Here is a 25,341-nt window from a genome sequence, read left to right as displayed (position 1 = left end):
AGTATTTTTAAATGGATTATTTGAAATGCTAACAACAATCTTGTTTTAAATTGTAAAGCGGGAAAACTGATCACTTTCTGAAACTCAATATAAAACAGTCTTCAAAGGACTCAGCTCAAAAGTAAGAAGCATTTAGTAGCTTCACAAAGCTGCTTTCATTTTTATTGCAGTCAACTGAAAGGAAATAAAACTTATATTTTTTTTATATGGAAAAATATTGTTTCCACAGTGAATGGAACGCAGCAAACGTTTTTATTAACAGAAAACAGAAATATTGTCATATAACATTTTTAAACTAAGTTTTTTTATTTAATTTTAAAATAGATTTATATAAAATGTGAAATTTTGTATGTGTAGCAAATGTAAAGTTCAAAAAAAGTTCTCGTTTGTGTATAGCACGCCCGCATTCTTTAGTAATACTGGCAATATCGCATTTTCCTTTTTATATTAAGTATCAAAATTATTACACGGTTATAAAATGTAAAGATTCCCATCAAATATGATTTACAATCTAATTAAAATTTACCTATAGTGAAATCATTGTATCAAATATGTAAGTTGCTGACAACATAATAAGTAGAGATTATATTCTGATAGTCAACAACGTGTTTATAGGCTTACGCTACAAGCTCGAATATAGTTGACGTTCACATATTTTATAGAATTTTACGCTTGATAATCTTATTACGTGTTAAAAAGTAGCCCATAAAGATAGGCAAGGAGGCTGCAACCATCTTATATCTAACAGATGAATTTGGGCAGCGATGGAGGCTCTCTTGTTTGTCAATTTGTACTTTATAAAAGCTGTCATCCATCATATTAACCTACGGTGACATTAGTGGAATGAGGATATTTGATTAATCTTCATGTTAATTAGTCGTATTGTATGTGAAACATATACGTATACATATAATTTGATATCTAGTTAGTTAGATTATAATTGTATTATTCGTTGTATAATCAACTAACAAATACTATGCAATAGCATACGTTAGCTCAAAATCTATTGCACTAATTAATGCAAGTCAGCCAGGAGTTGTCTGATCTGTATTCCGGATCAAATTCAAATAGAGATAGCCTCTGGGATATTTGGATTCTAATTTGAATTATTTCTGCAAAACATTAACTCATAGGTTTCAAAATTGGGTTGGTTATTGTCACATACGAACTGGTGGATGGAAAGCAAATTTGTATCAGTATGTTTGTTTGTTTGGATGATGATTTTTAATTTGTTTTAAACAGATTAAAAATCAAGTCGAAAGTAGCATAAAAGTTTAAAAAGAAAATAAAAAAGTAAACTTTGTTATTTAACATGTAGGCCCACTGCTTGGCTTGATAGGCAATATTTCAATATAATAATATTGAAATTTTATTACATAAGGAAAGTAATGAGGTCAAATTGAAAGGATAACATAACTGAATTGGTATAAAATTACGATGGCTTAATAAAAAGGCGAAACGTTTGACGCCGACGAATTGAATTGCAAACAAAATTGGGTGCAAAACGTAACAAGTTCAAATGAAAATAACTAATATCAAATTGTAATAAAGTTCAAATGTTTAATAATTTGCACTTAAAAACTCAGCGAAGTTACAAAGAGGTAAAAATTGGATATGGCGGTAACATTATCTTTGCTTAATAAATAGTTACTTCTCATGTTCAGTATGAAATTATTATTACTTGTAGACCCAATTCGTTCGGACAAAATCGAAACAACAATGTATATCCTCTAGTCACTGTTTACGGTCAATAACGATGTAACTTACAAGATAATAAAAAACTTATGCTGACGATGTCAATAAAATATTCCCGAAAATGCTTCGAAGACAAGCAAATAATACTTACATGGAGGTTGTCAAATCGGTGAGAGGAGCAAACAGTGCGTAGGGGCGGGGGGAGGTACTGTACCCAGCGGCTCCAGATGCCGTCGTCGGTGTCCGAGTCCTCAGAGTCGGCGCCGTCCGCCCCGGCACCCTCGGTGCCCACTTCTGGTCGGGACAATAAACACATAAATTAAGAAAAAATATACTTTAAACTTCTTTCTGCCGCACTCAGATTATTCGTAATTAAGCAATCTCTTAGTGCAGTTAGCTAACATTTAAAAAAGTCTTAGTAAAACAAAAGTTTGTAAACGAAGTCCGAAACATAACCTCCGATTACAATTTTTATGAAATGCCCTTTATTCACATAAAATTCGATCACAGGCGGTTTGTAAAAACCATTTAGTATCGGATTACCCACGTCCACAGAATGTAACGCAAACGTGACGCAAAATCGGATATTTCAAATTTGATATTCGCGATAGCCGCTGGTCCTTTTACATTTTAAAACTCGCTGTGGCTTAATGTCACGTGTCTTTTCAGTGACTTTTTAACCATTTCACATTAAAAAGAAGGAACGATGACTTGCTACATTGCTAGTTTTAAAGTCCTACCTACGTTTAAGTAAAAATCTTCGTAGTAGAAGCTTTAAAACTTTAGTCCTATAAAAGCGTAGCACTCGTAGACCTGAGCACAGGCAATAGCTATTTTATAAGTGAATTTTTCATCGAAGGCAGGGTTCCAATCTCCTTCCCACCTTTTGCTATATTTTTTTTTACTCCTACACAATAACATGATATATATTTTTAACACATTTTATGCGTTAGTCATTAAACCTAAGCCCACTTGTACATTTTCCGTATTATTTCATAAAAAATAAAATAAATTGACTGCTTTATATTATGATAAAAATAGATCGAAAATAATCGATCTATTAAACTTCCATTCTCTCTATTTAATATCTATTGGAACCACATTACTCCTAATAGGTATTAAGTACTTTACATATTATCCATTGTTGATATTTAATAAACCTACATTGGGAATAAAAAGTACGGATACATGTTCAAAATGAGTTGAAATATTGACATAGGGAAAAATTATTTAAGACCCTTCTTACACAAGGTAACGAAAAGCTTCGAAATCGGGCAATTAGTCGCTAAGCAACTTACGCAATACAGTGTCATAAAAATTCGTACAGCGTCGCACACGGCGCCGACATTTTGTTTTTTTTTTTTTCACCAAAAACAGTCGCTCGCAACCTGCTTGTCAAGAACGAAGTTAGAAAAGTCACTGCGATCTTCAAAATGGCGAAGTAAATCTATACAGTTGACATTTTGTATGACTCGCGTCGACGACTCCACGTCGATTATACGTCACGGAACGCGCGCTACGCAATACTCGCCACGCAAGTGTACAATATTAGTTATGAAGATTTACGTTTCCTTGTGTATGAAGGGCCTAAGATGACAAGGCAAATGTCACGTTGGTCGTTGAGAAAAGCCGACATAAAATATGTTTGATATCTGTCGGCACAGGCGTGTTGATGAGTGTTATAAACCTACCGCCTGTCACTTGTCGCTTGTCGACACAATGTGTTTTCTTAAGGGAAATGTTGGCAAATAAACAAATGGTTCCCATGAATTGAAAATGAATACAAACATGTACACGAGTTTGCTAGAAAAATCTTATGCTAAAAAGAAACACTAATTTAAGTCATTTTAGTATATTTTTCTTTCATCTGGGTGAGTGAAGAAAGCACATTTACGATCCCACGAGGTTTGCAGTTTTGCGGTACATTTTACTATGAATCTTTTAGTACAGTAGTTTCAATTTCATAACACTTTTTTAGCATCCCTAACACCACCTGTTAGGAAATTATAAAACCAAAAAGATATTTATAGTATTCTTACTTATATTTGACAAATTATGACAAGGTTCATGTTCAAGCTTCGAGAGCACTCCGTAAGGCACTTTTTGCTACTTATATTTTGAGCCGTAATAGTCACTGAGAGATTTCGTGAAGCGTGACTCTGCAGAAAGCCAATAGTAGACAGAAAATTTGTCGCAATTCTCGCACATTTTTCCGTCTTCTTAAAAATACAATTCTAAAAGAACATAAATTCAAAATGGAGACAATGCGTTCATTTGAAGGTCTTATGAATATTTGAGTAGTCGCACTGCATGGTAACAATCTCGCCACTAATTGTAGAAGCTCCAGCTCGAGCAAGCCCTGTTCACAGCGGCTAGGAGTTTTAGTATTTTAAATGTCACTGAGGGTTTTGAATCACGCTACCTAGAATATTGACTTTATTGCGATACAAAAGATTTTTATAAACGAAAGGAAATATAAAAAAACCAACATATCAAAATATACATGTAATATTTCGTCCAGAATTTTAAACAAAAATAAATAATAAAACAAAATCATTTCATGGAAACGAAAATTGATTAAATTTTTTAGAATAAAATAAACAGGACATAGATTGGAAGCGAGAATGATGGAAAATGTTGTACCGCGAAGTGAAACCACGTCTAAGTAATTGAATTTTTATCTGATTACTGAAAGTTTGTCCGCCGTTATTAAAAATGCCAACATTCCAAGTGTATCCATTCTAGTAATCTTATGTTGGTGTGAAATTCCAATTATGTCTTGAACAATGTTAAGAAGATTGACAACAAAATTTTAGAAGATATTTTGTTGTTTAAATATTTACATTTTAAGATCTTTACTTTACTGTATGTTCCATTGTCTCCCTGTTTATGAATCCTCTTTAAAAATATGCTTTATCAGAATTCATCCCTAAAATAGATCAAAGCAATGCAATTGCAAAAACACTGCAACTAAGTAATTGAGTTTTCAGAGAATTTCCGCACACATCCTAGTTCATGTCCCGACTACCGGTCGGTCGCCCACGATTTCGATCGACGAAAAAAAGTTGCCTATAATATCCCCGCGTGCATCAGTTACCTTCCGTAGCTATATTAACCGGAGCAAACGTGACCTTGCCTACATGCAGACAAAAATAAATAAAAATGGTAGCCATGACATATTCATATGTATGAAATATATTTTTTTCGGTGTAACATACAAACTCCAATGTTTATTAGTATGTATAGATATAATATAAAGATAATGAAACAGCAAAAGTCCGAAAAAAGGAAACAACTTCTACAAACAATCCATTAGAGTGATAAAGTAGAAGAGAAAAACAGAAAAACGAGTAGTGTTGTATAAAACTGCAGTAATACTGTAACAAAGCTCAAAGATAAAAAGAAACATATCATATGTGCTGTTAAATAGAATTTATATGTTGTATTTTTTTCAATCTTCGAAGCTTTCATGATAATAATGGGACCGGCATAGATATCGGGGTGTATACGCTTTTACGTCGACGTCAAATTGGACACACGGACGTGTTGTTACACTTGATGTGACCATTCGTAGCGCGGTAATCGGATATCCGTCTCGGATAGGCTCGCTTTTGAGAGTACTCCATGTATGACATTGTTTGAATTCAGAGCACAATTTCTAAAATCTTCACAGATACTGTTACGAATTGTTGCTATCAAAGGAGATTTAGAAGCTCATCAGATCATTAATGTACAATATTATTATAAAATTATGTTTTCCAGTTGTTAGTCACATATTGCTAATTCTGAATTAAGTTATATTTGATTTAAAATGTACACGTGTAAAAATTACTCTAAAGTAATTGCTTGGGCAAAAAATAATTTTAATATATTATAACTTGTTCTCACAAAGAAGGCGTTTCGGTAAAGAGAAGAGGTTATTTATGATAATTATATCATCAGGTACCGATTTATGAGGCCCTTTATTAAAAATTCCCTTCACTTTGAGTTATAATGGAAGAAAACTTTGATCTTTGTTACGTAAAAGGATGCCATGAAACAATGTTAAATAAGTAAAATGTATTTTATAAATGTTTAATACAATAAAACTTCGCCTTCATTATGTTAATCTCGAGGATAGATTCAACGGAGAGGAGAGAGAGAATTCATACATGCTTAGTATTTAAATTACATGTCAGAAGCATTCCCGTCAAATACTTGGAAACGTTTACACATCGATTTTCCTGTACATTAATTTTCAGATCATGAATGTCATTAGTGTCATTTGCAGAGTGTAATTAAAGTGCACGAAGCAGACATGTGCAGTGGCACTTGTTGTCTACATCGACGTATAAATATATGGAAATATATAGACTACACAAAATAAATATAAATAAAAAATATTGAATACAGAAAAATTAAATAAATTTAAATTTTAAAAAATCTCATCAGAAAAAAATTTGTGAATTTCAATTGTATAATTTTAACAGGTTGTGTTTAAGTCCAGCAACGCCTTTGATTTCTATCACATTTCTCAAAGGCTTTTTCTATGATTGGACAATATTGTTACTATAGAAGTGTCAAGACAGTAAAGACACAAAGAGCAAAAGCTCAAAACAAATTATCGTATTCTATGTTATGAACAATACATATTTTGTTATCAAAGGCGACCTTCGTCATGGTAAAGGTATCGATTCTATATTAAAAACCGTATCAAATCAAATTTTCTTACTTCGGATTTTATCGCAATTTATCTAACAAAGAGCGAGAGCGAGAGCCGTAAGTACTTTTAAACTGTGACGTAACCTGAATAAACAAGAAAAATTGCTTCTCAAAAAACTTACGACACTGATACCTTTTTAATTTTCAAATTTCTGGCGTTTATAACGTCTTTTATAATAAACATAATAAATTGTTTCTGTAACAGGACTGAAATAGACATCAGTGTTTGCCAATTTCAAACTTTCTTAATAAATTTTCCATCAGTTTGAGATTTGAGACATTGCGGTTATCGTTTAAAAATTAATTATACGAAGACAAAGTTACTGATGATCCTTAGTAATATGTATGTTATGATGTATGTAGTGTTTAAATATAATATATAAATATTGAAACCGGCAACAAAAACGTCAGAAGGATAAAGGTTACAAGACGGTAACCGGATTTCCGTTTCGCACATAAGTTATATTGATACGCGTGCACGATGTCTCTATTGTGAGCTATTCTCGAAGGCGATAACTGAGATAGCCTGCACTTCATTTAAATTACAAATCGCTTACAATTTACAAAGTCACCTTTTGCCTCACGTTCGAAATAATAACAATTACAGTCACTATTCATATGTTAAAATATTTTCAAAAATAAATCTTAATGTTATTTTAATATTTTGATTCAATTGAAAACCAAGCCCTTTTGGCATATCATATTGCGGGCTTCAACAACATTATTTCAAAACACTGAAAAGATATACATATTCATAAAACTGGAGTGTTTGTATGTAACATTGAAAAAATCATATTTCGTACACATCATGTCTTTGTCAATTTTTTTTTAATATTTGTCTGTCTGCCTGTATGTATGCCTGCAAGGGTGCGTTTGTTCCGGTTAATCGTCGCGGAACCGTTGAACCGATTTTGACGAGATTTAGACTGGAAGGTAGCTGATCCATACGCGCATATACTATTAGTTACTTTTTATAATTCTGCTCTAAAAAGCCGCAGGCGACCGCTAGTAGACAATAATTTTAATCACATGTATTAGTAGAATTTATATTTGTAGAAAAAAAATAAACTTAGTATATCTTACTGAAAATAATATAAACGTGTGATAACCGTAAAATGTTCGAATTAAAGCCATACATACATACACAACAATAATGTCAATTAGATTAAGTGATTTAATTTATTGTCTAGTCCCTTTTATGTTCCCTAAAACTATGTACGCTCGGTGTAATCCCACTTTGTAAATTAATATACGTTCCATAAAGTATTGTTACACCAACGGACGAAACCGGGATTAATCACAGCGGCAACATATATTACTTTAGTGTGGACTTCCACTGTCATATTATCATCTATGTATTTCAAAGAGATTGTAATGATTGATATTAGAATTACAATATTACACGTTATTGATTTATTCGAGAGAAATGCAAATTATAAATGTTAAATTCACTAAGTTAAAATCTCTTTATTTACATTCTTGTATTTCAATACGGTTGTCCGGAGCCAAGAGATTTGAATATTGTATTCTAAAGCGACATCTGAAAGCAAAACTCTAAACAAAAATTGACTATTAATGTCAATCTCATTTTTCAAATTTTATTTTTAAACTAGTAGTCACCCGCGACTTCGTCTGAGTAGGAGTTTAAAAAAAATCACACCTACGTAAGCCTACAATATTCCCCTGCGCAACAGATACCTCCCGTCCAAGACACGTCAAAATCGGTCCAGTCGATCCTGAGATTACCCAGAACAAACGCTGCCTTACAATACGTAAACGAAATAATAATCATTTTTCGATATTAAATACAAACACTGCAATTTTATTAATATGTATTGATATTACATTTTTAATGGAAACATTTCTCCGCTGAAACCGCAAACAAAAACAATTGTTCCTCTCACTCTCTTTGAACAGAGACGGATGATATGAATACAATGGAATAAGCCCGGCAGTGGAAACCGACGCTTAGAGAACTATGTGACTCTTAGCAATGTGTTATAAGCTACCTTTACAATGTTGTGTTGTGTTCAGAGATCGGCTTAGACTATTGTCGTCGTGAATAATACGAAGAAAGAAATAAAAATAAAATTAAACAAAGAGAAAAATAAAATGTTATTGTACAAATGTCATTGAAATAACGTTTAGTTTTTGCGGACAGACAATGTGCCGCAACAAGCGGCCGCAACATAACATACTCGTACATACATAGCGGACTCACTAAACTTATTGCATACAACTTAAATCTTTTTCTATTAAAATTATAACAATGCTGTTTTAATGTTTTTACAAATTTATAATCTTATTTATATATATATAAAAGTCGTGTTTGTTACACTATTTAAAACTCAAGTACGGTTCACTGACTTGGCTGAAAATACGGACATTCAGAGGGACGTTACATAATTTTTTTTTTAGTAATAAGAGTCGTGGAAATAGTCTTGCTCTTTATAATAAAACAAATATTTGTTTTTAGTTATATGGTATATTTAATTACGTTTCTAAAATGTTGGTACAAAATTAAATCGTAGCGCAAACTAGAGATTGAATTCTAAAGAATTTCATCAATTCAATACGAAGCTAATAATAAAAGGTAATCGCGATTCGGGGCACGTGGAATCAGATATCACAATTTACCATTAAATTGAGATATACGTGCAAGTTTTTTCAAATAATTATAATGAAAATATACATTGTTATTGAAAATGGAAGTTTACAGAGAGTAGAAGTAAAAAGTATCGAATAATAAAACACTGATAGAGTTGTTTTATTTTATTTTGATACGTTCATGTTATATTTATTAATTAAAAAGCTTCGATATTCTTGAATACAAATTGAAATGAATTTACTTTTTATCATTTGCTTTGTTATTACAAACTCAATATAAGGATCTTTCTAATAAAAAATAGTAGCTTGCACGAAGTACTTTATAACGAACTGACTTAGGGATAGAATGGAAATGTGGGAGTTACGAGAAAGCGTTGAGGGTTGTTTTATTACAATCATATCAAAAAGAATGCCGAGCGAAAACTGAACATTAGGGTGCCTCTACATCTAACTAAAACTTCGCATAAGCGAGCGGTTCGCGAGCTACTTGTGAATAGCTACGGTTTGCGATCTACGCTCTTTTGTTTCAATACGAATCGTTGTTACTGCCAAGTTCCCGAACAACATTCACGGCGCAATCGCTAGATGTAGACGGATCCTTAGAAGCCTTTGTGCTCGGCGCGTGCTATCCGGACCAAACACTATTTTAATACGAGCATTGTTCACTTATCATAAATTCACAGAAAACGTCGTTATACAGATTCGCCAAGTCAAAGTGGAATCGTGGACAATACTGAATTAGAAACGCTTGGAACAATTGAAAGCTGGACTTTCTGTTGACGCCATTTTCATTATTATTATGATTTTTCCAGACTCATGCGAGTTGTACGTATGGAATTAACATTGGTAATTGAACAATATCAAATTTGTCTGTTAAGTACTACGGCAATGACTAGATCAAAGAAAGGAAGGAAGCATATATTTACATAATAATATGACATCAGATTATTGAACACATGACCTATTTGCGGTGATATTAATTCAAACGATAAGAAATCACGTCACAGTGTAGGTGTTTCAAGGAAAAGATCTCAGCCCCCGATTTCATCGACGAACGGATCGTGTCGGAAATAACCCTTTGAGGAACCATCTTTTATCTTCATGTAACTTATTTAATTTACCTAATGAAGTGTACTGAGATTTGTTTCCATTCAACGACTATATACTGATTAATGTGTAGTTATTTTTGTGATTTTTTAAATGATATAATATTGGTTGCGATTATAACGTTTATTTGATAAAAATATGTTATCTGATATCGAAATCATATTATTCCGTAACAAAGAAATAAATTCATGATCATTTATATATTTACAGGAAAATAATATATTCCTCGGCATTTTTGTTAACCTACGCATAAGATATGATGCCCTGCCTCATTATCTTTGTAATTCCTTACAACTGAGTTTTCTCTGTTATTACGTATTACATCGAAACGAATTCCTTGTAATTTTTCCAATATTATTTTAACTATTTTTATACTTATTTTTGAAATTATTATTGTATATAACAAGGGTGATGACGATAAGCAAAACTTAGCTAGAATCATGTATGTATGAAACAGAGAAACTTTATTTATGGTTCAAACTAATTTTGGCATCACAATCCAAATCTAGTCACCGTACGTTGAACCACGGAAGTTCAATCAAAATGCAGTTGCAATGCATTCATTACAAAAATAGTTTGCTAAAATTGATTTTTGTCTGTGTGTATAAATTATAACATTTCATATGGTTTTGTTATCTAGCATCCTCATATGACAGAATATCCTAAAATGCTAATGGATAGAAGTAAAAAACATATAGAGGTTTCATTTGTTTGCGCAGCCCGAAACTACTAAATGAGAATCGATCTTGTTTCGAAACTTTTAGCAAAGCGCTTTGCGTTTTCAAAAACGTGCCGCTTTGTATGCTAGACAAAGTCTACCGCAACTTCACTCATTCATATGTAAAAAAATTGTAAAATAGCCATGTACAGTTTTTGATATCCTTACCTTCATTTAGCAGAGGTTCGACTTCTGCGTCGGGCCGGCCGGCCGGACATAGCGGCAGCGCCGGTGAAGACGATGGCCCGGCACCATCAGATTCCACCTGAAAACATTAAGCTCTTTGAGTCAAACTGTCCAAATTCAAATGCAGTCCACATAAAAAATAGTCAAGTTGCATAAAACTGTTCCAAGTATAGCTTTGTACAATAACTATGTGAATGCTAATGATATTTATATGTTTACAGGACTGCCTAACCTATTGGAGAATATTATCAATCTAGCAACATTTGTTAATCATAAAAGCATTCTTATAATCCAACATAAGTATTCAGTAAAGTAAAATGAACAATGAAGACAAAGTAAAGTAAAATGAAGGAATTGTAAGAACTCACATTCTTACCTGACCGTTTTTTAAAGTATCGCACTCGCATTGTTTTTGCTCCGTAAGATTTTTAAAAAACCGCAACAGACTCCCATTGGTATGAAATTAAAGGCAAAGTTAAGAACGAGCAAGTTGAAGCAAATATAAAAGTAAAAACTTATTATTATAACAGTTCTCGTCATATTTTAATACGTTCTTTTTTACTAAAATTGTTTAAATAATTAAAATGCAATAAACCATTTTATTAATCAGTGATCAACAAAGAGATTCAACAAAGAGTAATGTAATTACAGCCGTCAATGTCAATAAATAGATTATAAAGAAAAGACAAAAATAAAATCTGTCAGATATCGTTTTCAATTCTAATCGTTCGATAATAGATAATAGAACCCTTGTGGAGGGGTTTGAAATAACGCAACCTTTTCCTCTAGTTTAAATTTTTAAAGGCTTCATAGTTCTACAGCTAGAAAAGGTCACGTTATCACATATCAAGTAACAAAAGCTATTTGCTGTGGCTTGCACACTAAAATTGATCGAACATGGTTATATTACTGTTTTATTAAAATAGTAATATATTTAACTGCAGCTTTAACGAAGCTTTTGTGATATAGTTTTGAACAGTTTGCGAGTACTCGTCAATAAACTTTCTATCCCAACCGATTTTGATAGGATTTAATTTTTTTTCATATTTACTCTAAAAATTAGTTCTTTTATCAAAACACGTCACAATAAACTTTATTCCGATCTCTATATATGTTTAAATGGAGAGACAAATAAGTGTCATATTAATATAATAAGTATAAGATATTGATGCTGTAATTAATTACATAAGTATGCAACAATAATTTATTGTTATCATTACTTACTTGCAATATAAATATTACGTAATTTAGTAATTTACATGACATACTACTGATTATTGGTGTTAATTAATATACGAGTATGTATGTGAATGTGCAAATTGATATTAGTGAGTAAGAACATAATAGTTTGAAAGCTTAATTAGTATTTGAACATTTGATTTCAGTGACGTCATAAGGTGCAGTGATTGTTAACAAAGATGTATAATCCATTAGACACAAAGGAATCTCGACAAATATATCTTTATTCAATCCATGTTAACAATGAATCGTGGGCTTAATTAAATCAGTGGCTCAGCGCTCATCGACTGAGGGAACGGCGAATATTATTCTCACAAGTAAATCAAACAAAACTAAATGCTCTTTATTTTGAAGGGAAAGATATTGGAAATTTTATTCGAACGTGAACTTCCGACAGCGTTAATCGAATTATTCATAATAAACGAATATTACGACTCCTCGGTGATTCTATTACGCTCCGCTATTTCCTATATTTTTAATAACACGCCGACTGCTACTCGAATATCAGAAACCCAACGACTCGTGTTTATACTTCAAATGTCTCTAGATGATATTTTTACTTATAGAAACTCTATTTCCTGAAGAATTTTATACTCAGTAAATATTATTAAGATTTAACAAATAACCTATCGATTGGTATTTTAAAGTTATATTTCTTCTTCTGAACTCTAAGTAACTTCCGCTTCTCTTAGGATGCGAGATGAAAAGTGTCAGGAGATTTCAGCGAATGTTGAATTGTTATATCCCAAAAAGTTTATGTTTAAATGGAAAATGTTTAATAATTATTTAAAATAGAATGGGTTCTTGAATTCATAAAATTGTAAAATCATTAACGAGAAATAAAATGTTTTGTATTGTGTTTCCCCTGAGCCTTGCGATACCAGCACACCTTTCAACATTGGTGTGTTTGTCATATATACATTAGTGTAAAGAAGAAAGTTATCCAGCCCCTATTCCTATTAAGAAGAGATTACTTAACTATTTGTGGTTAAAATAAAACCCTTTACATGGTTGTTTGGATTTGTTCGGACAGATACAAGGTTAGTTTTTTTTACGTCGATATTCATTCAATTTAGACTTGTTGTTTCTAGTCTTATTGACTACCGATTAGTCTAGGTTGAACCAAAGGAATAAACTTCGTGTTTATGGAACAGGTAAATTGGTGCGTAACATTGGCACGGAACAGCAGCGGCGGCGCGCGACGCAGCGGTGAGCGCTGGCTGATGGAGTTGAAACACATTAAAGTCTGTCAAGATGTCTCCAGTTTGTTTGTGGAAGTTTAAATTGAGGCTTTGATAGTCGTTTCAGTTGGTAATTGGATTACTCGGGTGGCGAGGCGAGATGCCATTAAAATTGATTATACAATGCTATTGCTGTAATATTTCCTGTCATTGTGTTTACGGGGAGATGTTTTACTGCCGCAAAAAATATTTGATTTTCAGTTTCTTTGACGTTTAAGTAAAAAACTTAAAAAAAATCCGAATAACGATTTAATTATTGAATGTTGGAGTAGTCGCGAACAAGTCAGGTTGAATGAATGAATTATTTTTCAAACACATTTGATTTATACATCCTAATCAAGCAAGTTATTGTAAATTTGAATCACGCTGCAAAGAACACTTGTAGATATTGTAGCATTTGCCCACTACCCCGTCCGAAATTAAAAAAAATCTTAATTATGGACTACTACACAGACTATGTGGATGGAGTCCGTAACCAGCGTGCTTACGTAATAGGAAGAGGATTACATATTATTTCGTGAGATGATACAAACTAAAATCGTTCTCTTCGATCTCATGTGTGTCTCGCTGTGATTTTCGAAGTAATTAAATTAGATCCTGATTAGAATTTCATTGCGACCAATATTTGTTCTGTCCGACTTGAAACCTTTCATACCTACAATGTCTCTCCTATGTAATATTTGCTAGCAAAGAAATTAAATTAACTTGACCTTGTTTTTTGCTTTGACAATCTTAAAACTTCCTAAGAAGTAGTATAAAAAGTATCAAAGCTGTTAGGATTGAAAATTCAGAATGTTCTTGTATGTGGGGAAATATTTTTCTTTTCATTCTTAATAAAATGCTGTATGTTATAGAGAAATGGAACGAGATAAGCAAAATTACATCTGATATTAAATAGGATTTTATATTCTCAAAAGCAAGTCACAAAGGAATCAGAAATACAAAATCCTGCAGATGACATTTGATGTCACTTCTCGTTAAGTTAGGTTTGTCATTTAACTAAAATGGTATTAGAATTTAAGGTATTATTTAAACACAATACAATAAGACGAAGGCAAAAGTCACCTCAGTCATTTACAAGTCGACTGCCCGCGTTGCTTGTCACGTATCACTTTCACAATAACTTGTCAATATTGGAAATTAAAAAAAAACGTAAATTATCAAGTCAATAATACAATTTGTCGTAGTTATTATATCATATGATTATCCTGCAGTTTCACCAACAGAAATTCCAATCTTGTATGCGATTCATGTTCCCAGACGTATGTACATATTGTGAAGACAGAGATATGTATTCAATGATTTTGTCGCCATCAAAGGAAAATAGTCCAAATAATAATTACCGTTCAACGGTGGCTGGCATTTTAAACTTTTTGCAATTTACCCTCGTTACTTTGTGAGACCCATCTCATTACCAGCGCTCGCATATTATTAAATAAATAAAAGGACCTCCCTTTATCATCACACGGTACTACGACGTGTATTTTACTTTTCAAAACAACAATGAAATTGTAAAAGTTTCCCAGACCCTTGTGTTTCAAAAGTAACGAAATTGAACCTTACTATTCCGCAGTTCAAGCTTATTTTAATGAACATAAAATAGAAGAATAAAAGTACATTAACATATATTATAATAAAGAACATACATAGATCCATTAATGAAGATTTTGTTTTCTAAATCACTTATATATATGGCCATGTTTAATTATAATACAAAAATTAAATGTTATTGAAATTTTCTTATTAGTTATGTACTTGGCGCGAATTTGTGATATTATCTTTTATAAAAAGCTTTCGATATGTCAATGGATAATAATAGATGAACTGAATATGTAGCCTACGTCAAGGAAATCCATCAAGGAAGTTACCCGTCTAAAAGGGGAAAACGTGCCGTATTAATTTTTATCCAAAATAAGGAAAGAAAACGTATTTGAAAATAAAATACAATGGATTTTGATTCTTTCAACAAGTTTAATGACAACAACAATGTTCAGCAACATTTCAATCATCGTTGATTTTTTTTTTACAAAATCTTATTATTATTTAAACAAGTAGGTAAACTGTTATCGATCGGAATATTTATCTCAAACTTTTTATGTTTATGTACTCTTTTACTTTCCTACATTTTTAAAACAAAGTTATTTTACTTAATCTCCATAATGTTGCTTTTATGTAACTACATTCAATTAAAATGTGGAATTGAGTGTGAAAATGAAGTAACAAAAGGCGTCTGTAAGTCACGTAGAAAATGTAATGTGAAACAAATAGAGGAGCAATGAAACGAAAATCGAGTCCAATTAACGAAGTTATTCAGTCAAACGAATCTTACTCGTACGTTTACTGCGAACAATTAAATCGTCTCATCTACATTATTAACAGCGCGTACAGTTTCCTCATTTTGAACATAATATTAATTTTATATCAATTTTAGTATTCTCCTTTATTGCAGCGTCAATAAAATTCGTAGTTAATGTTTTTTTTTAAAAGAGTTGAGGAACCGCAGATGCTTTGCAGGTCTTCATAAAGATAGGTGATATTTGAGAAGGTTGTTAACATAGTGGTAAGGAGGGAAGGAACTCTGATGATGAGCATTCCGCTACTGAATATGGCAGGAAGTCCAGTTCCGTAATAAGCGATCGTTTGAGGCATTAGCAACGTTACCTCAATTAGCCGCTGACGTCAAATTTACGTAGTTAGCAGGGCATATTAAAGCGCCATGTGCTGGCCGCAAGCACGACCTCTAAATTGCGTTAGCCATTGCACCCGAGACCGTGCATACATGTGTATGTCTTCACTTTGATATACGAGTAAGAAGTAAGTTATTGTACCGTATTTTTTTTGCATTATAAGTCAACATCTATCATGATGGTGCGGGTGATGGTTAATCAACAAATTAGCAACTCTTAAAAAAGGTGTAATTTAATTAGACTTTAAGTAGGTAAGGGAGACAGACTTTATACGTGCACGGAAATAAAAGTAATACTTTTTCAGCCGAGTTATGAGTATATAGGTCAACGCCCAATTATTATAAAAACGGAAGCTTGTTGAGTTAAACCGATGGGGAATGAACACCCGTACTAAAACTCAGTCACGGAAATATAATTTTAAATGTAAACTAAATATTTACATTACCATAAGTAATTTGAGTACATTAAGTAATAAATAATGTACTAATCAACAACCACATCTCGATATTACAACAGCTGTAGTACTTCTTCACACAAGAACTGCCTTTAAATGTAATGGCAACGATATTCGTAGGCAAAGCCTATTCGATAATTAATCGGTACTCGACTATTCAATAGATCAATCGAGATGTTAGACGGACCATTACAGCGCCCCCTGTCGGATTGATTGAATCCCCCGTCATCTGAACATGCGATTAACATTCAAAGCAATAAATTATACTTGCTAATCGGCAAGCAAAGGCAGCCCTTTAGCTTCCTAACAGACGCAAATAATATCACTTTAAGCCTAAACTATATTTTAAAAAGAAAAAAACGCTTACTTCCATTAATTTAATTAAGAAATATTTAATAATAATTCATTTGTAGGTTCACATAATATTGAACTTGGTGGTTGCATTTTGCTTAAAAAATAAAGCAGAAAAGCTGGGAAGAGCCGTAATAGATATAACAACGTTACAGTTCCGCTTGCGGCAATTAATTCCATGAGGCTTTATACGCAACAAACTTTGTTAAGCCGTTGCCGTCGATGGGAAGCGACGCTGTTTAATTTCCGGCCACCAACGGAACGTTACAGTAACATATTCCCATTACACGGGAAAAAGCCTTCTTTCATTATAACGATCGATCTCATCTGGTTTCGCTCAGAAGAAAGAAGACGTTGCTTTTGAAAATATTATCTTTTCACAACCTTAGATTAACTAAATATCGTAATACAAATTTGTTGTAACTATTTGAAATATTCACTGAATAATTAAAAAAAAAAAGGCCAAAAGTTTCCCTGTTACCACCACATGCTTACGTCCAACATTAGTGTTAAGAACCCCCCTACGCATCTTGAAACTTAACTTCTGTATACCGTAAAAATACAATATAAATTTAAAAACTCAATATTTGATGACACTTCCTAAACCTTCTTTAGTATTCCCAACGTTTTAAATCTTTCTAAACGAATAAATTCAAGACTGTTTTCAGAAAATCTTTGGATTTAAAAAGAAAACACGGTTTTACTCTTAAACCTATTCGACGATTACCTTGACTTGGCAAAATATTCTAAAGTGATGCAAACATGTTATTTAATTCAAAAGAAAGAAATGTTTTTAAAGTGAATGTTTGATATTTGAATAATTACGTTATATTTTTAGAACCGTTCAGATTTTCAACTAACCTACTAGAACAACTAACTCAGTCTAGACTAGACTAGATATTCAAAAGCTCTCAATGTAATTAACTGCAAATCGTACACTTCATTAATTACTAATATGCAGCACCGAGTGCGGTTATTCTCCTGAGTCGGGAAACCCTGACAGACTTGCGTTACCAAACTCTGCTAACTAAATCGAAAATCTCATCTCAAAGACTCGAATTATCGGAGTAAATTTAGCGAAGCTGTTTGTGACAGTATCGAAAGCTTTACTATAGAAATACTTCGCACCAATAAACACTTTAATACGAAGCAATTAAGCACCTCATAATAATATCATGGTGTAAACAAAATAATCCTTTTATGCAAATTAGTAACGGAATATGTATAAAAACATGTTGTGTTCCAGATATAAATCTGGAACACAACATGTTACGTAAATTTACAAATAGTCTGGATAAGTTGTCTATTTAATTTTACGATCAATCCCAAATCCTTGTCAAATATATGTTATCTGTTTAAAAACTCGTTGTAAGTTAAGTAAGTATTTGAGCCAGGATATTGGTAGCGATCTTTGTATAATGTTCTGCGATCGGAAGAAGACTAAATTAATATCCGGTGAACATCGCTTCAGCTTACGTCTATGTTTGCTAGATATTTCCTTTATTCGTGCGGCTGACATTCGAATGACGTATTTAAACGGACCCAGTAAATGGAATGAACGTCAGCCAAATGCAGATAAATGTAAGGGTTGCTAATACCACCCACTTTTACATTTTATATAATATTGCTTCCTATATTACCTATATCTTATAATTGTGTATCGAAAAAAAGACATGCTGCGAATCTTGTTACTTTTAATAGTCACCGAGTTATTTCTTGTCTATCTCTATAATTAATGTGATATAAATGTGGTTTCTTTGTATTATTTCTTTATTCTCTTTGCGACTTCTTCTAGCCTATAAGTAGTTTGACAAGTAATATGTCATAAATACATTTAAAATTAAAAAAAAAAACTTAGAGGTAGATTTTTTATTTATTTTAGAAAGGAAACATTTCTGAAATAAAGTGTACTTCGATTTGAAGAGCATTTACAATTCCATTTCGAGGCAATAAGCGGAGGTGTTTTCGAGAGTGCTCGTCTACAATGCACGACTATCGCAGTGCTTGCTGACTGCGGCCCGCCGGCGGAGGCTGCTTGCTGCCACTGATAGCTTTAACAATCGCGTTAAGTTTGAACTAAAGTACTATTTACGCCTCGCTATTATCGCACGGCTTTAGATAAACCAAAAGGTTTTAATTTGTAAAATAAATAGAAGAACTAAGAATATACTATTATATATTAGAATGCTATGCGGATGATCAATTACAATTTATAACTCTTTACTGACTTAAAAGAATAACGAGAACTGATAGTTTCTACATTTAGTAGTGGTAAATACCAACTTAAATTAATTATTATTTGCTAAATACATTGAGTTAATTTAATTGTAACGAACAATAACTATACAATCACATTTAGAGTAAAAGATAATGTAAGCTTCATAACACTAAATAAAAGGCCTGTACGTCTAATTGAAAGCTTGTTATTTCATACCTTATACCTCGTAAAATAAGTACTCGGTTATTCGTTTTTCGGCGAGGCGTCTCCCATTGACGTCATATTTTCGGCTACAAAGAACATTATTAATGCGTATAGAACAAGACTAAAATGAAATCTCACGTAATTTCACGAAATTGTCGAGATTTAAAATGAAATTGCTTCTTAATTTCCTTTGTATTAAATTGTAATAAAAGAGCTTTGGTTCTTAAGATACAAGGGAAGATTGCTAAAGTAAAGTTTGCTGCAGATGTTTACAGGAAGGCTAGCTAGGACTCGTTTGAAACCTACCTCGATACTTTGTTATATTAATAGTCCTTTGTCCAAAGTTTTAAAGGGTATTAAAAGATTTAATTGGTTCTGGATAATGCACTTTGTCGATCAAAAGTTTAAAAACTTTCTGAGAGAAGCGATCCGAATACAAATCGCAGCAAAGTTTGTAGACATCATAGTTCCCCTCCGTTGTCTGTTTTCAAGAATTGTTTTCCGCCAAAAGTTTTATGTTCAATGAGTAGATATGATGTAATCAATTTACTACCTTATCTTCTAAGAGAGAATTATCCTCACCTAAGAGCACAAGTTTATAAGTTGTTATTTTCCTTCTCTGAGTTTCCACTGATGAAACATTCGTACAATGGTATCGCTAAATGCGTTTTGATGATATAAACTACTGTGTTGTTCAAACGTAAACTATTGAATGAATCAAATTAATTTTCGTGTGTAAGTATTAATTATGTGCGGCGGTGCATCGTACCAAACGCACGCATGAAATCATCTCCGATGCCTATCAATTTGCGCCAATCAAAGCGCCACACGTGCGCTACTCTAAATTAATATTAAATTGTTAGGGATCGATACATCTATGTATAACGAACCAAACTACTGCCGGGTTTATTTTAAATGTAGGTATGAATTGTTTTTGTTCATAGCGCTCGCTGTGCGGGCAGTCATTCCATGAAAAACGTCAGATTGACTACTGTAGCCCGTTACCATTTAAACACGATATAAGTATATTTTCACGCTTTTTTGAAGTCCTGTTAAGGTCAAAAAAGAGAGTGAAAATTTGTTTCGAACTTTGAAGCTCCACGCGTACGAAGTCGCTGAAATCCTAGTATATTATTTTTTCGGGCATCCCAAAGCTCCACTGTTGTATCTTTCTTCAGTGATTTTTCATTTATACGAAACTTGAAAGTGACTAACACCGATGACTGATGAATGAAGACGAATTTCACATGTCAGGATACTCACATAAATTGAAACGCTCATTTTGAACTAGATTATTTCATGGTTTGTACAAATTCAAGTCAAATGAAGTTTATTGTTGGCATCTGGGAATGTAATTAAATTTTACCGTACAGGTATTTTTTCTTGTCCGCAGTTTGTCACGCTTGTAGTATCATCTTTCACAGTTAGAACTTCCGTTTAATTCTCTACTATTCTACAGTTGGAAGAACACCAATAAGCAAATCGTCGAAATGTTTAAGTTTCTATGCAGTAGATAACGCGGTTACGGATTAACTTTCGATTTGACTTAACCAGAGCAGGAAACTAGTTTTGATCGGTAAAGATGCGTACCAAAGTTGGAAACCGCTTTGGGTCGGAATAGTATTACGGTGAAGAACCTATCAAGTTATGTCGTTACCTCGGAAGCTATTTAACTTAAATTGTATTAAATGGTTTGTGTTTTATAACATGACCATTGATAAAATCCAATAAATTTTCTGGTTATTAAGGAATCTAATAAAAAAAGGATGCAACATATTTGTCCCGACCCCGGCAAATTATTCAAACAACATGATATCATGATTGGTCCACGAGGATATCGATAGCCGGAATCAAAAATGATATGCGAAGAATTTGCAAGATTATGATTACGTATTAAATAGAAAAAGATAGAAGATTCCGTTATTATTTAATAAATTTGTTTTAATATTATTAAATGTTAAAAATTAAATGAAATAATTGAAACGCACACAATAGTTTCTCACCAGTTAATTGAAAAAGGAGAGAAAGCAAACTGTGTTGAATATTTGTTGCATGAAAATTAATTGTTGTATTTGATTTAATTTACATTGCAGTTCTTGTACGTCAGTGGCATACAATAGAGGATCCCGAAGTGATGGGTTCCTTGTTTCAGCGGTTGTATTATGTACGCTTTTATCAAATTAATTAATTTATATTCGTAGCGTTCGTATTTGCCACCCGTAGCTTAGCGTAGCGACTCCGGCTACGGACAAGCTACGCGAACGTGTAGTCAAGTATCAGTTACATTGAAATGTTGCATACGTCTTGCCGCTTTTGTACTTAACACTGTTTATTTGTTATATATAACAGAAATATGTTTTTGGGCAGTAAATTAAATTAAATTATAAAAATAGGTTTTTCATTATGTAAAATTATGTTGGCAAGTTTAAAGTGAAAAAATGAAAGATGCACACATGTGAACATTGACTTGCAAAATAATTTGATAGCAATATTGTTTTTACCAAATAACGGTATCTTAAGTAAATCGAAAATGTATTTAAAATAAACACATAATTTACATCACAAACGAATTAGCGTTCGTGTTATTTATTTTTCGAGGAAAACTGATAATGACATGCTCGTAGCCCGGGGAAAATTGTAACGTAATTTTATAAGGATTTTCAGAATTTGCCATTTCATGGTAAATTAATCTTTGTGTTTATTTAAAAACAGAGTTGTTTGTGTCAATTACTACGGTTAACTTTAATTAACAAACCTAAATTAAATAATAATAAAAATGAAGTTATTAATTATAATTAAAGGTAATTTATTCGACATTTACACATAGAGCTTCACCAACCTTAAGATGAATAAAACGTTCGCTAATTTTCTGATATATCCACCACTTTGGCAAGCTTTATCTCTGTTTAGAAAGCCTAATGGAATGATAATGAACCGAAACTCGCAGAAGCCACGCCCGCCTAACATTTTATATAAGATTTACGCCTTATCTTTAAACTGAGATGTACTCTTTTTTGCCATAAGTATATTTTGCATTGTTATTTAAACAAATATGCAACTAAATTAACCCGCTTAGTTTATTAATTGGTTGACTTTGATCAGATAGCAGATAGCAGGTTTCATCACGATTTTTTAATTTGGAAAATCGAAAAACATATATAAATCGTATATGGTGGAAAGCGAACCTAGACGATTTAAGATTACCGTCTAGTCCAGTCAAGTGGCAACAACTACGCCTTATATGTTTTGCTCGATCTCTAAACAATCTTGTTGTATTATTCAATCTAAACTATTTCAACTAGAAGTTAATAAAAGGAACATTTAAAACATGGCCACAAAATTGCATTCATCAAACAAAAGCATCCGTTGAACACAATTTCGCAGAGTGATATGTTATAAATTTAAACAAGCTTTGTATTCGTTAACTAGTCGACAAACAACTCGATGCTTAACCTGTGTTAACAACAACACAACATAATGTGTTCAACTCCCGCACCGCTCTGGGCACTTTATCATGTACACGTACATGTTGTTACTTTTGTCCCAGGACTCAGAGAGACTGTGCACCACTGTTGATATTTAGTTCCATAACATGAATAAAAAGGAAATACCACAAAGCGGACTCGCTCTGCTATTTATGTTTTTAAATTATAATTAAAACAAAACACTGTACAAAGAATGTGAAAGGAAAGCGATCTATCGAATGCCGTTGTTTTTTTGAAGCATTTGTAAACATTGGTATGAACGTCGACTTTGTCTTTCTTTGTAATCCCAGGTTTAAATACGAGCCGAAGGCTACGTTCGCTAACCTCTCCTTTGATATTGTGATAGTTGACAAACAAGAAACTTGTATGACATCTGTTCATTGTTAATAATTCGTTCGTGAAATCATTTCTTTCCCTTTTCAAGCAAATTAATCTGAGATTACTTAAGTTTCTTTAAACTTGTTTCCAATTAAAAACTCTGTAACAACTAGCTCTTAAGATATGTTATTTATAAACAGAACTAAAACTTGTATTATAGAATCTAGTCTCTGCTCTATAAAGTTTTAGAGGTAAAGGAATAAAGACGCGCAGGTGGAAATCTTAATTAAATTTAGGTCCAACGCGTCAGAATAAATTTCTTTAACTACAAAGAGCTGTCGGGTTTTCATTAAACTGCATCTGGGAGTAGAATTATCCCTTTGAAAGTAAAACTTTGTTTTTTCTAGGAATTTCTTGAATCTTAATAAAAATTTACATTCCTTGTAATGTACAATCAAAGGTTTACACAAAAATAGTGTGATACAACTACAAAAGCCGATGTTGAAGATGATGATGATGATGATGATGATGCGTGATATCAAAATTGTGCCATTATCTAATATAATTAGTTAAGTAGTAATTATCTTAATATTACCTCCTGTAGTGAAAATCTCAGCACTAATGTAAATTAATTATGATACAAATTTCTTTTTGTGTGTTATTAAAAATAATAACCATTCTTTGATGTACGGTTTTTAAAATATCATTCAATTTTAGTACACACGTTGTTGTTGTATTTAAGAAATGTAGAGAATAAATACAAAAACCTTGGCGGAGGTAATCCTCGGAAAATTGAAATTCATAATGACATACGCCACGTGAATTCGTGTTTTTATTTACGACTCTACTTGTATGTTTCATCCCGATCTGATTGGAAAAATGAGCTTTGCATTAAATTAATGACTTTTTGTTTAATACACATTAGACGCAATTATACTTGAATTATTATTTCGAATTAAAATTTTAATTAATTATTAAAAATTGAGGACAGGGACGAAAAGAATAAAGAGGTTCTTTCGACAAAGTACGCATATGCACGTATAAAGTTCTAATAATAAGGTCCAGTGTATCCATGTATTCAATTCAATATAATCTAAATACGTTAAAATGTCATATAATAAAATATAATATAGCTAACAAATTGATAATGATTTTTATATTCCTAACAATGTCTAAAATTACAAAATATACTATAATGGTGTTTTCATCCCGTTTTCCTCGGCTAAACAAAGTCCAACACTAATCTTCTAGTGAATGAAGCTAACACAACGGTGTACAAGCTGGTATGAAAATTTTGTTATGATTAAAATCGTTCCAACTTGTGCCGGACTGGTCTTTGAAGTGATAACTGAGGGATTTAGTGGCAAGCGAGGGCGGCCGCTGACCGCAGAGGCCTGTTAAGCTCAATTCTAATCGTTGCTTTATTTGCGCCTTTATACCCGACGTGGATCTTTCTCCCTTGGTCCAAGTAACACCTTTTATGATATAAGCCTTAAACATATAAGTTGATGTCAATTTGGCATATTGTAAAATTAGATATTACTATTGTTTTAATAGAGAGCTTTAATATAAATTTTGAAAAGAAAAAACATAAATGTGTACCGGTTGTGTTGGCAACGCAGGCTTATATTTCATTTTGTACATTTGCATCATTGAAATCGATGAAACTAGTCAATAACCCTTCCTGTATTGTCCCGCCATTACGTCCACACGACCACCCTTAATTAATTAATTCACGTGCGAATGAAAGGAACGTGTACAACAGTTTTAGGCTTATTCAAATTTAAATATTTGTGTTTCTTTTTAAACTGATTTGTCGTACAGTAAGTAAATATCACAGCGTTACTTTTAAATAAACAGCAGTCGAACGATTCAAAATCAACAGTAATATTTGTTTTGAAATATTGGAAATTTTAATCGTTTAAGTTTTTTACTTACCATAATGGTTTTCTTCTGTACAAAGTTGTTTGAAAATTAAAAAGTCGCAAGACGCCGTCGACAACTTTTAACGTTTTTGTGACGAACTGCTAACGAGTTTAAAACGTAATTAGTTTGGAATCGGTAGGAAAATAAGATGTAAAACAATTTTTCGCCCCGAGGACTGGATATTAAAGGTAAGCAAATAGATTC

General features: G+C 32.4%; 1 protein-coding gene across 2 annotated transcripts in view; it reads right to left on the bottom strand.

Moving 5' to 3' along the window:
- LOC106113903 (adenylate cyclase type 6) overlaps positions 1–25,341 on the bottom strand; it is an 85,786-nt gene that overhangs the window by 32,789 nt on the left and 27,656 nt on the right. For both annotated transcript variants that reach the window (XM_013306962.1, XM_013306961.1), the window contains exons 4-5: positions 10,997–11,093; positions 1,847–1,989 (exon numbers count right to left, since the gene is read on the bottom strand). In XM_013306962.1, coding sequence (XP_013162416.1) covers positions 1,847–1,989; positions 10,997–11,093 — 240 coding nt within the window. The remainder of the gene's footprint in view (positions 1–1,846; positions 1,990–10,996; positions 11,094–25,341) is intronic.

Source organism: Papilio xuthus, unplaced genomic scaffold (assembly GCF_000836235.2).
Source record: "Papilio xuthus unplaced genomic scaffold, Pxut_1.1 DF828177.1, whole genome shotgun sequence".
NCBI lineage: Eukaryota > Metazoa > Arthropoda > Insecta > Lepidoptera > Papilionidae > Papilio > Papilio xuthus.
This window is presented reverse-complemented; position numbering and strand designations above follow the sequence as displayed.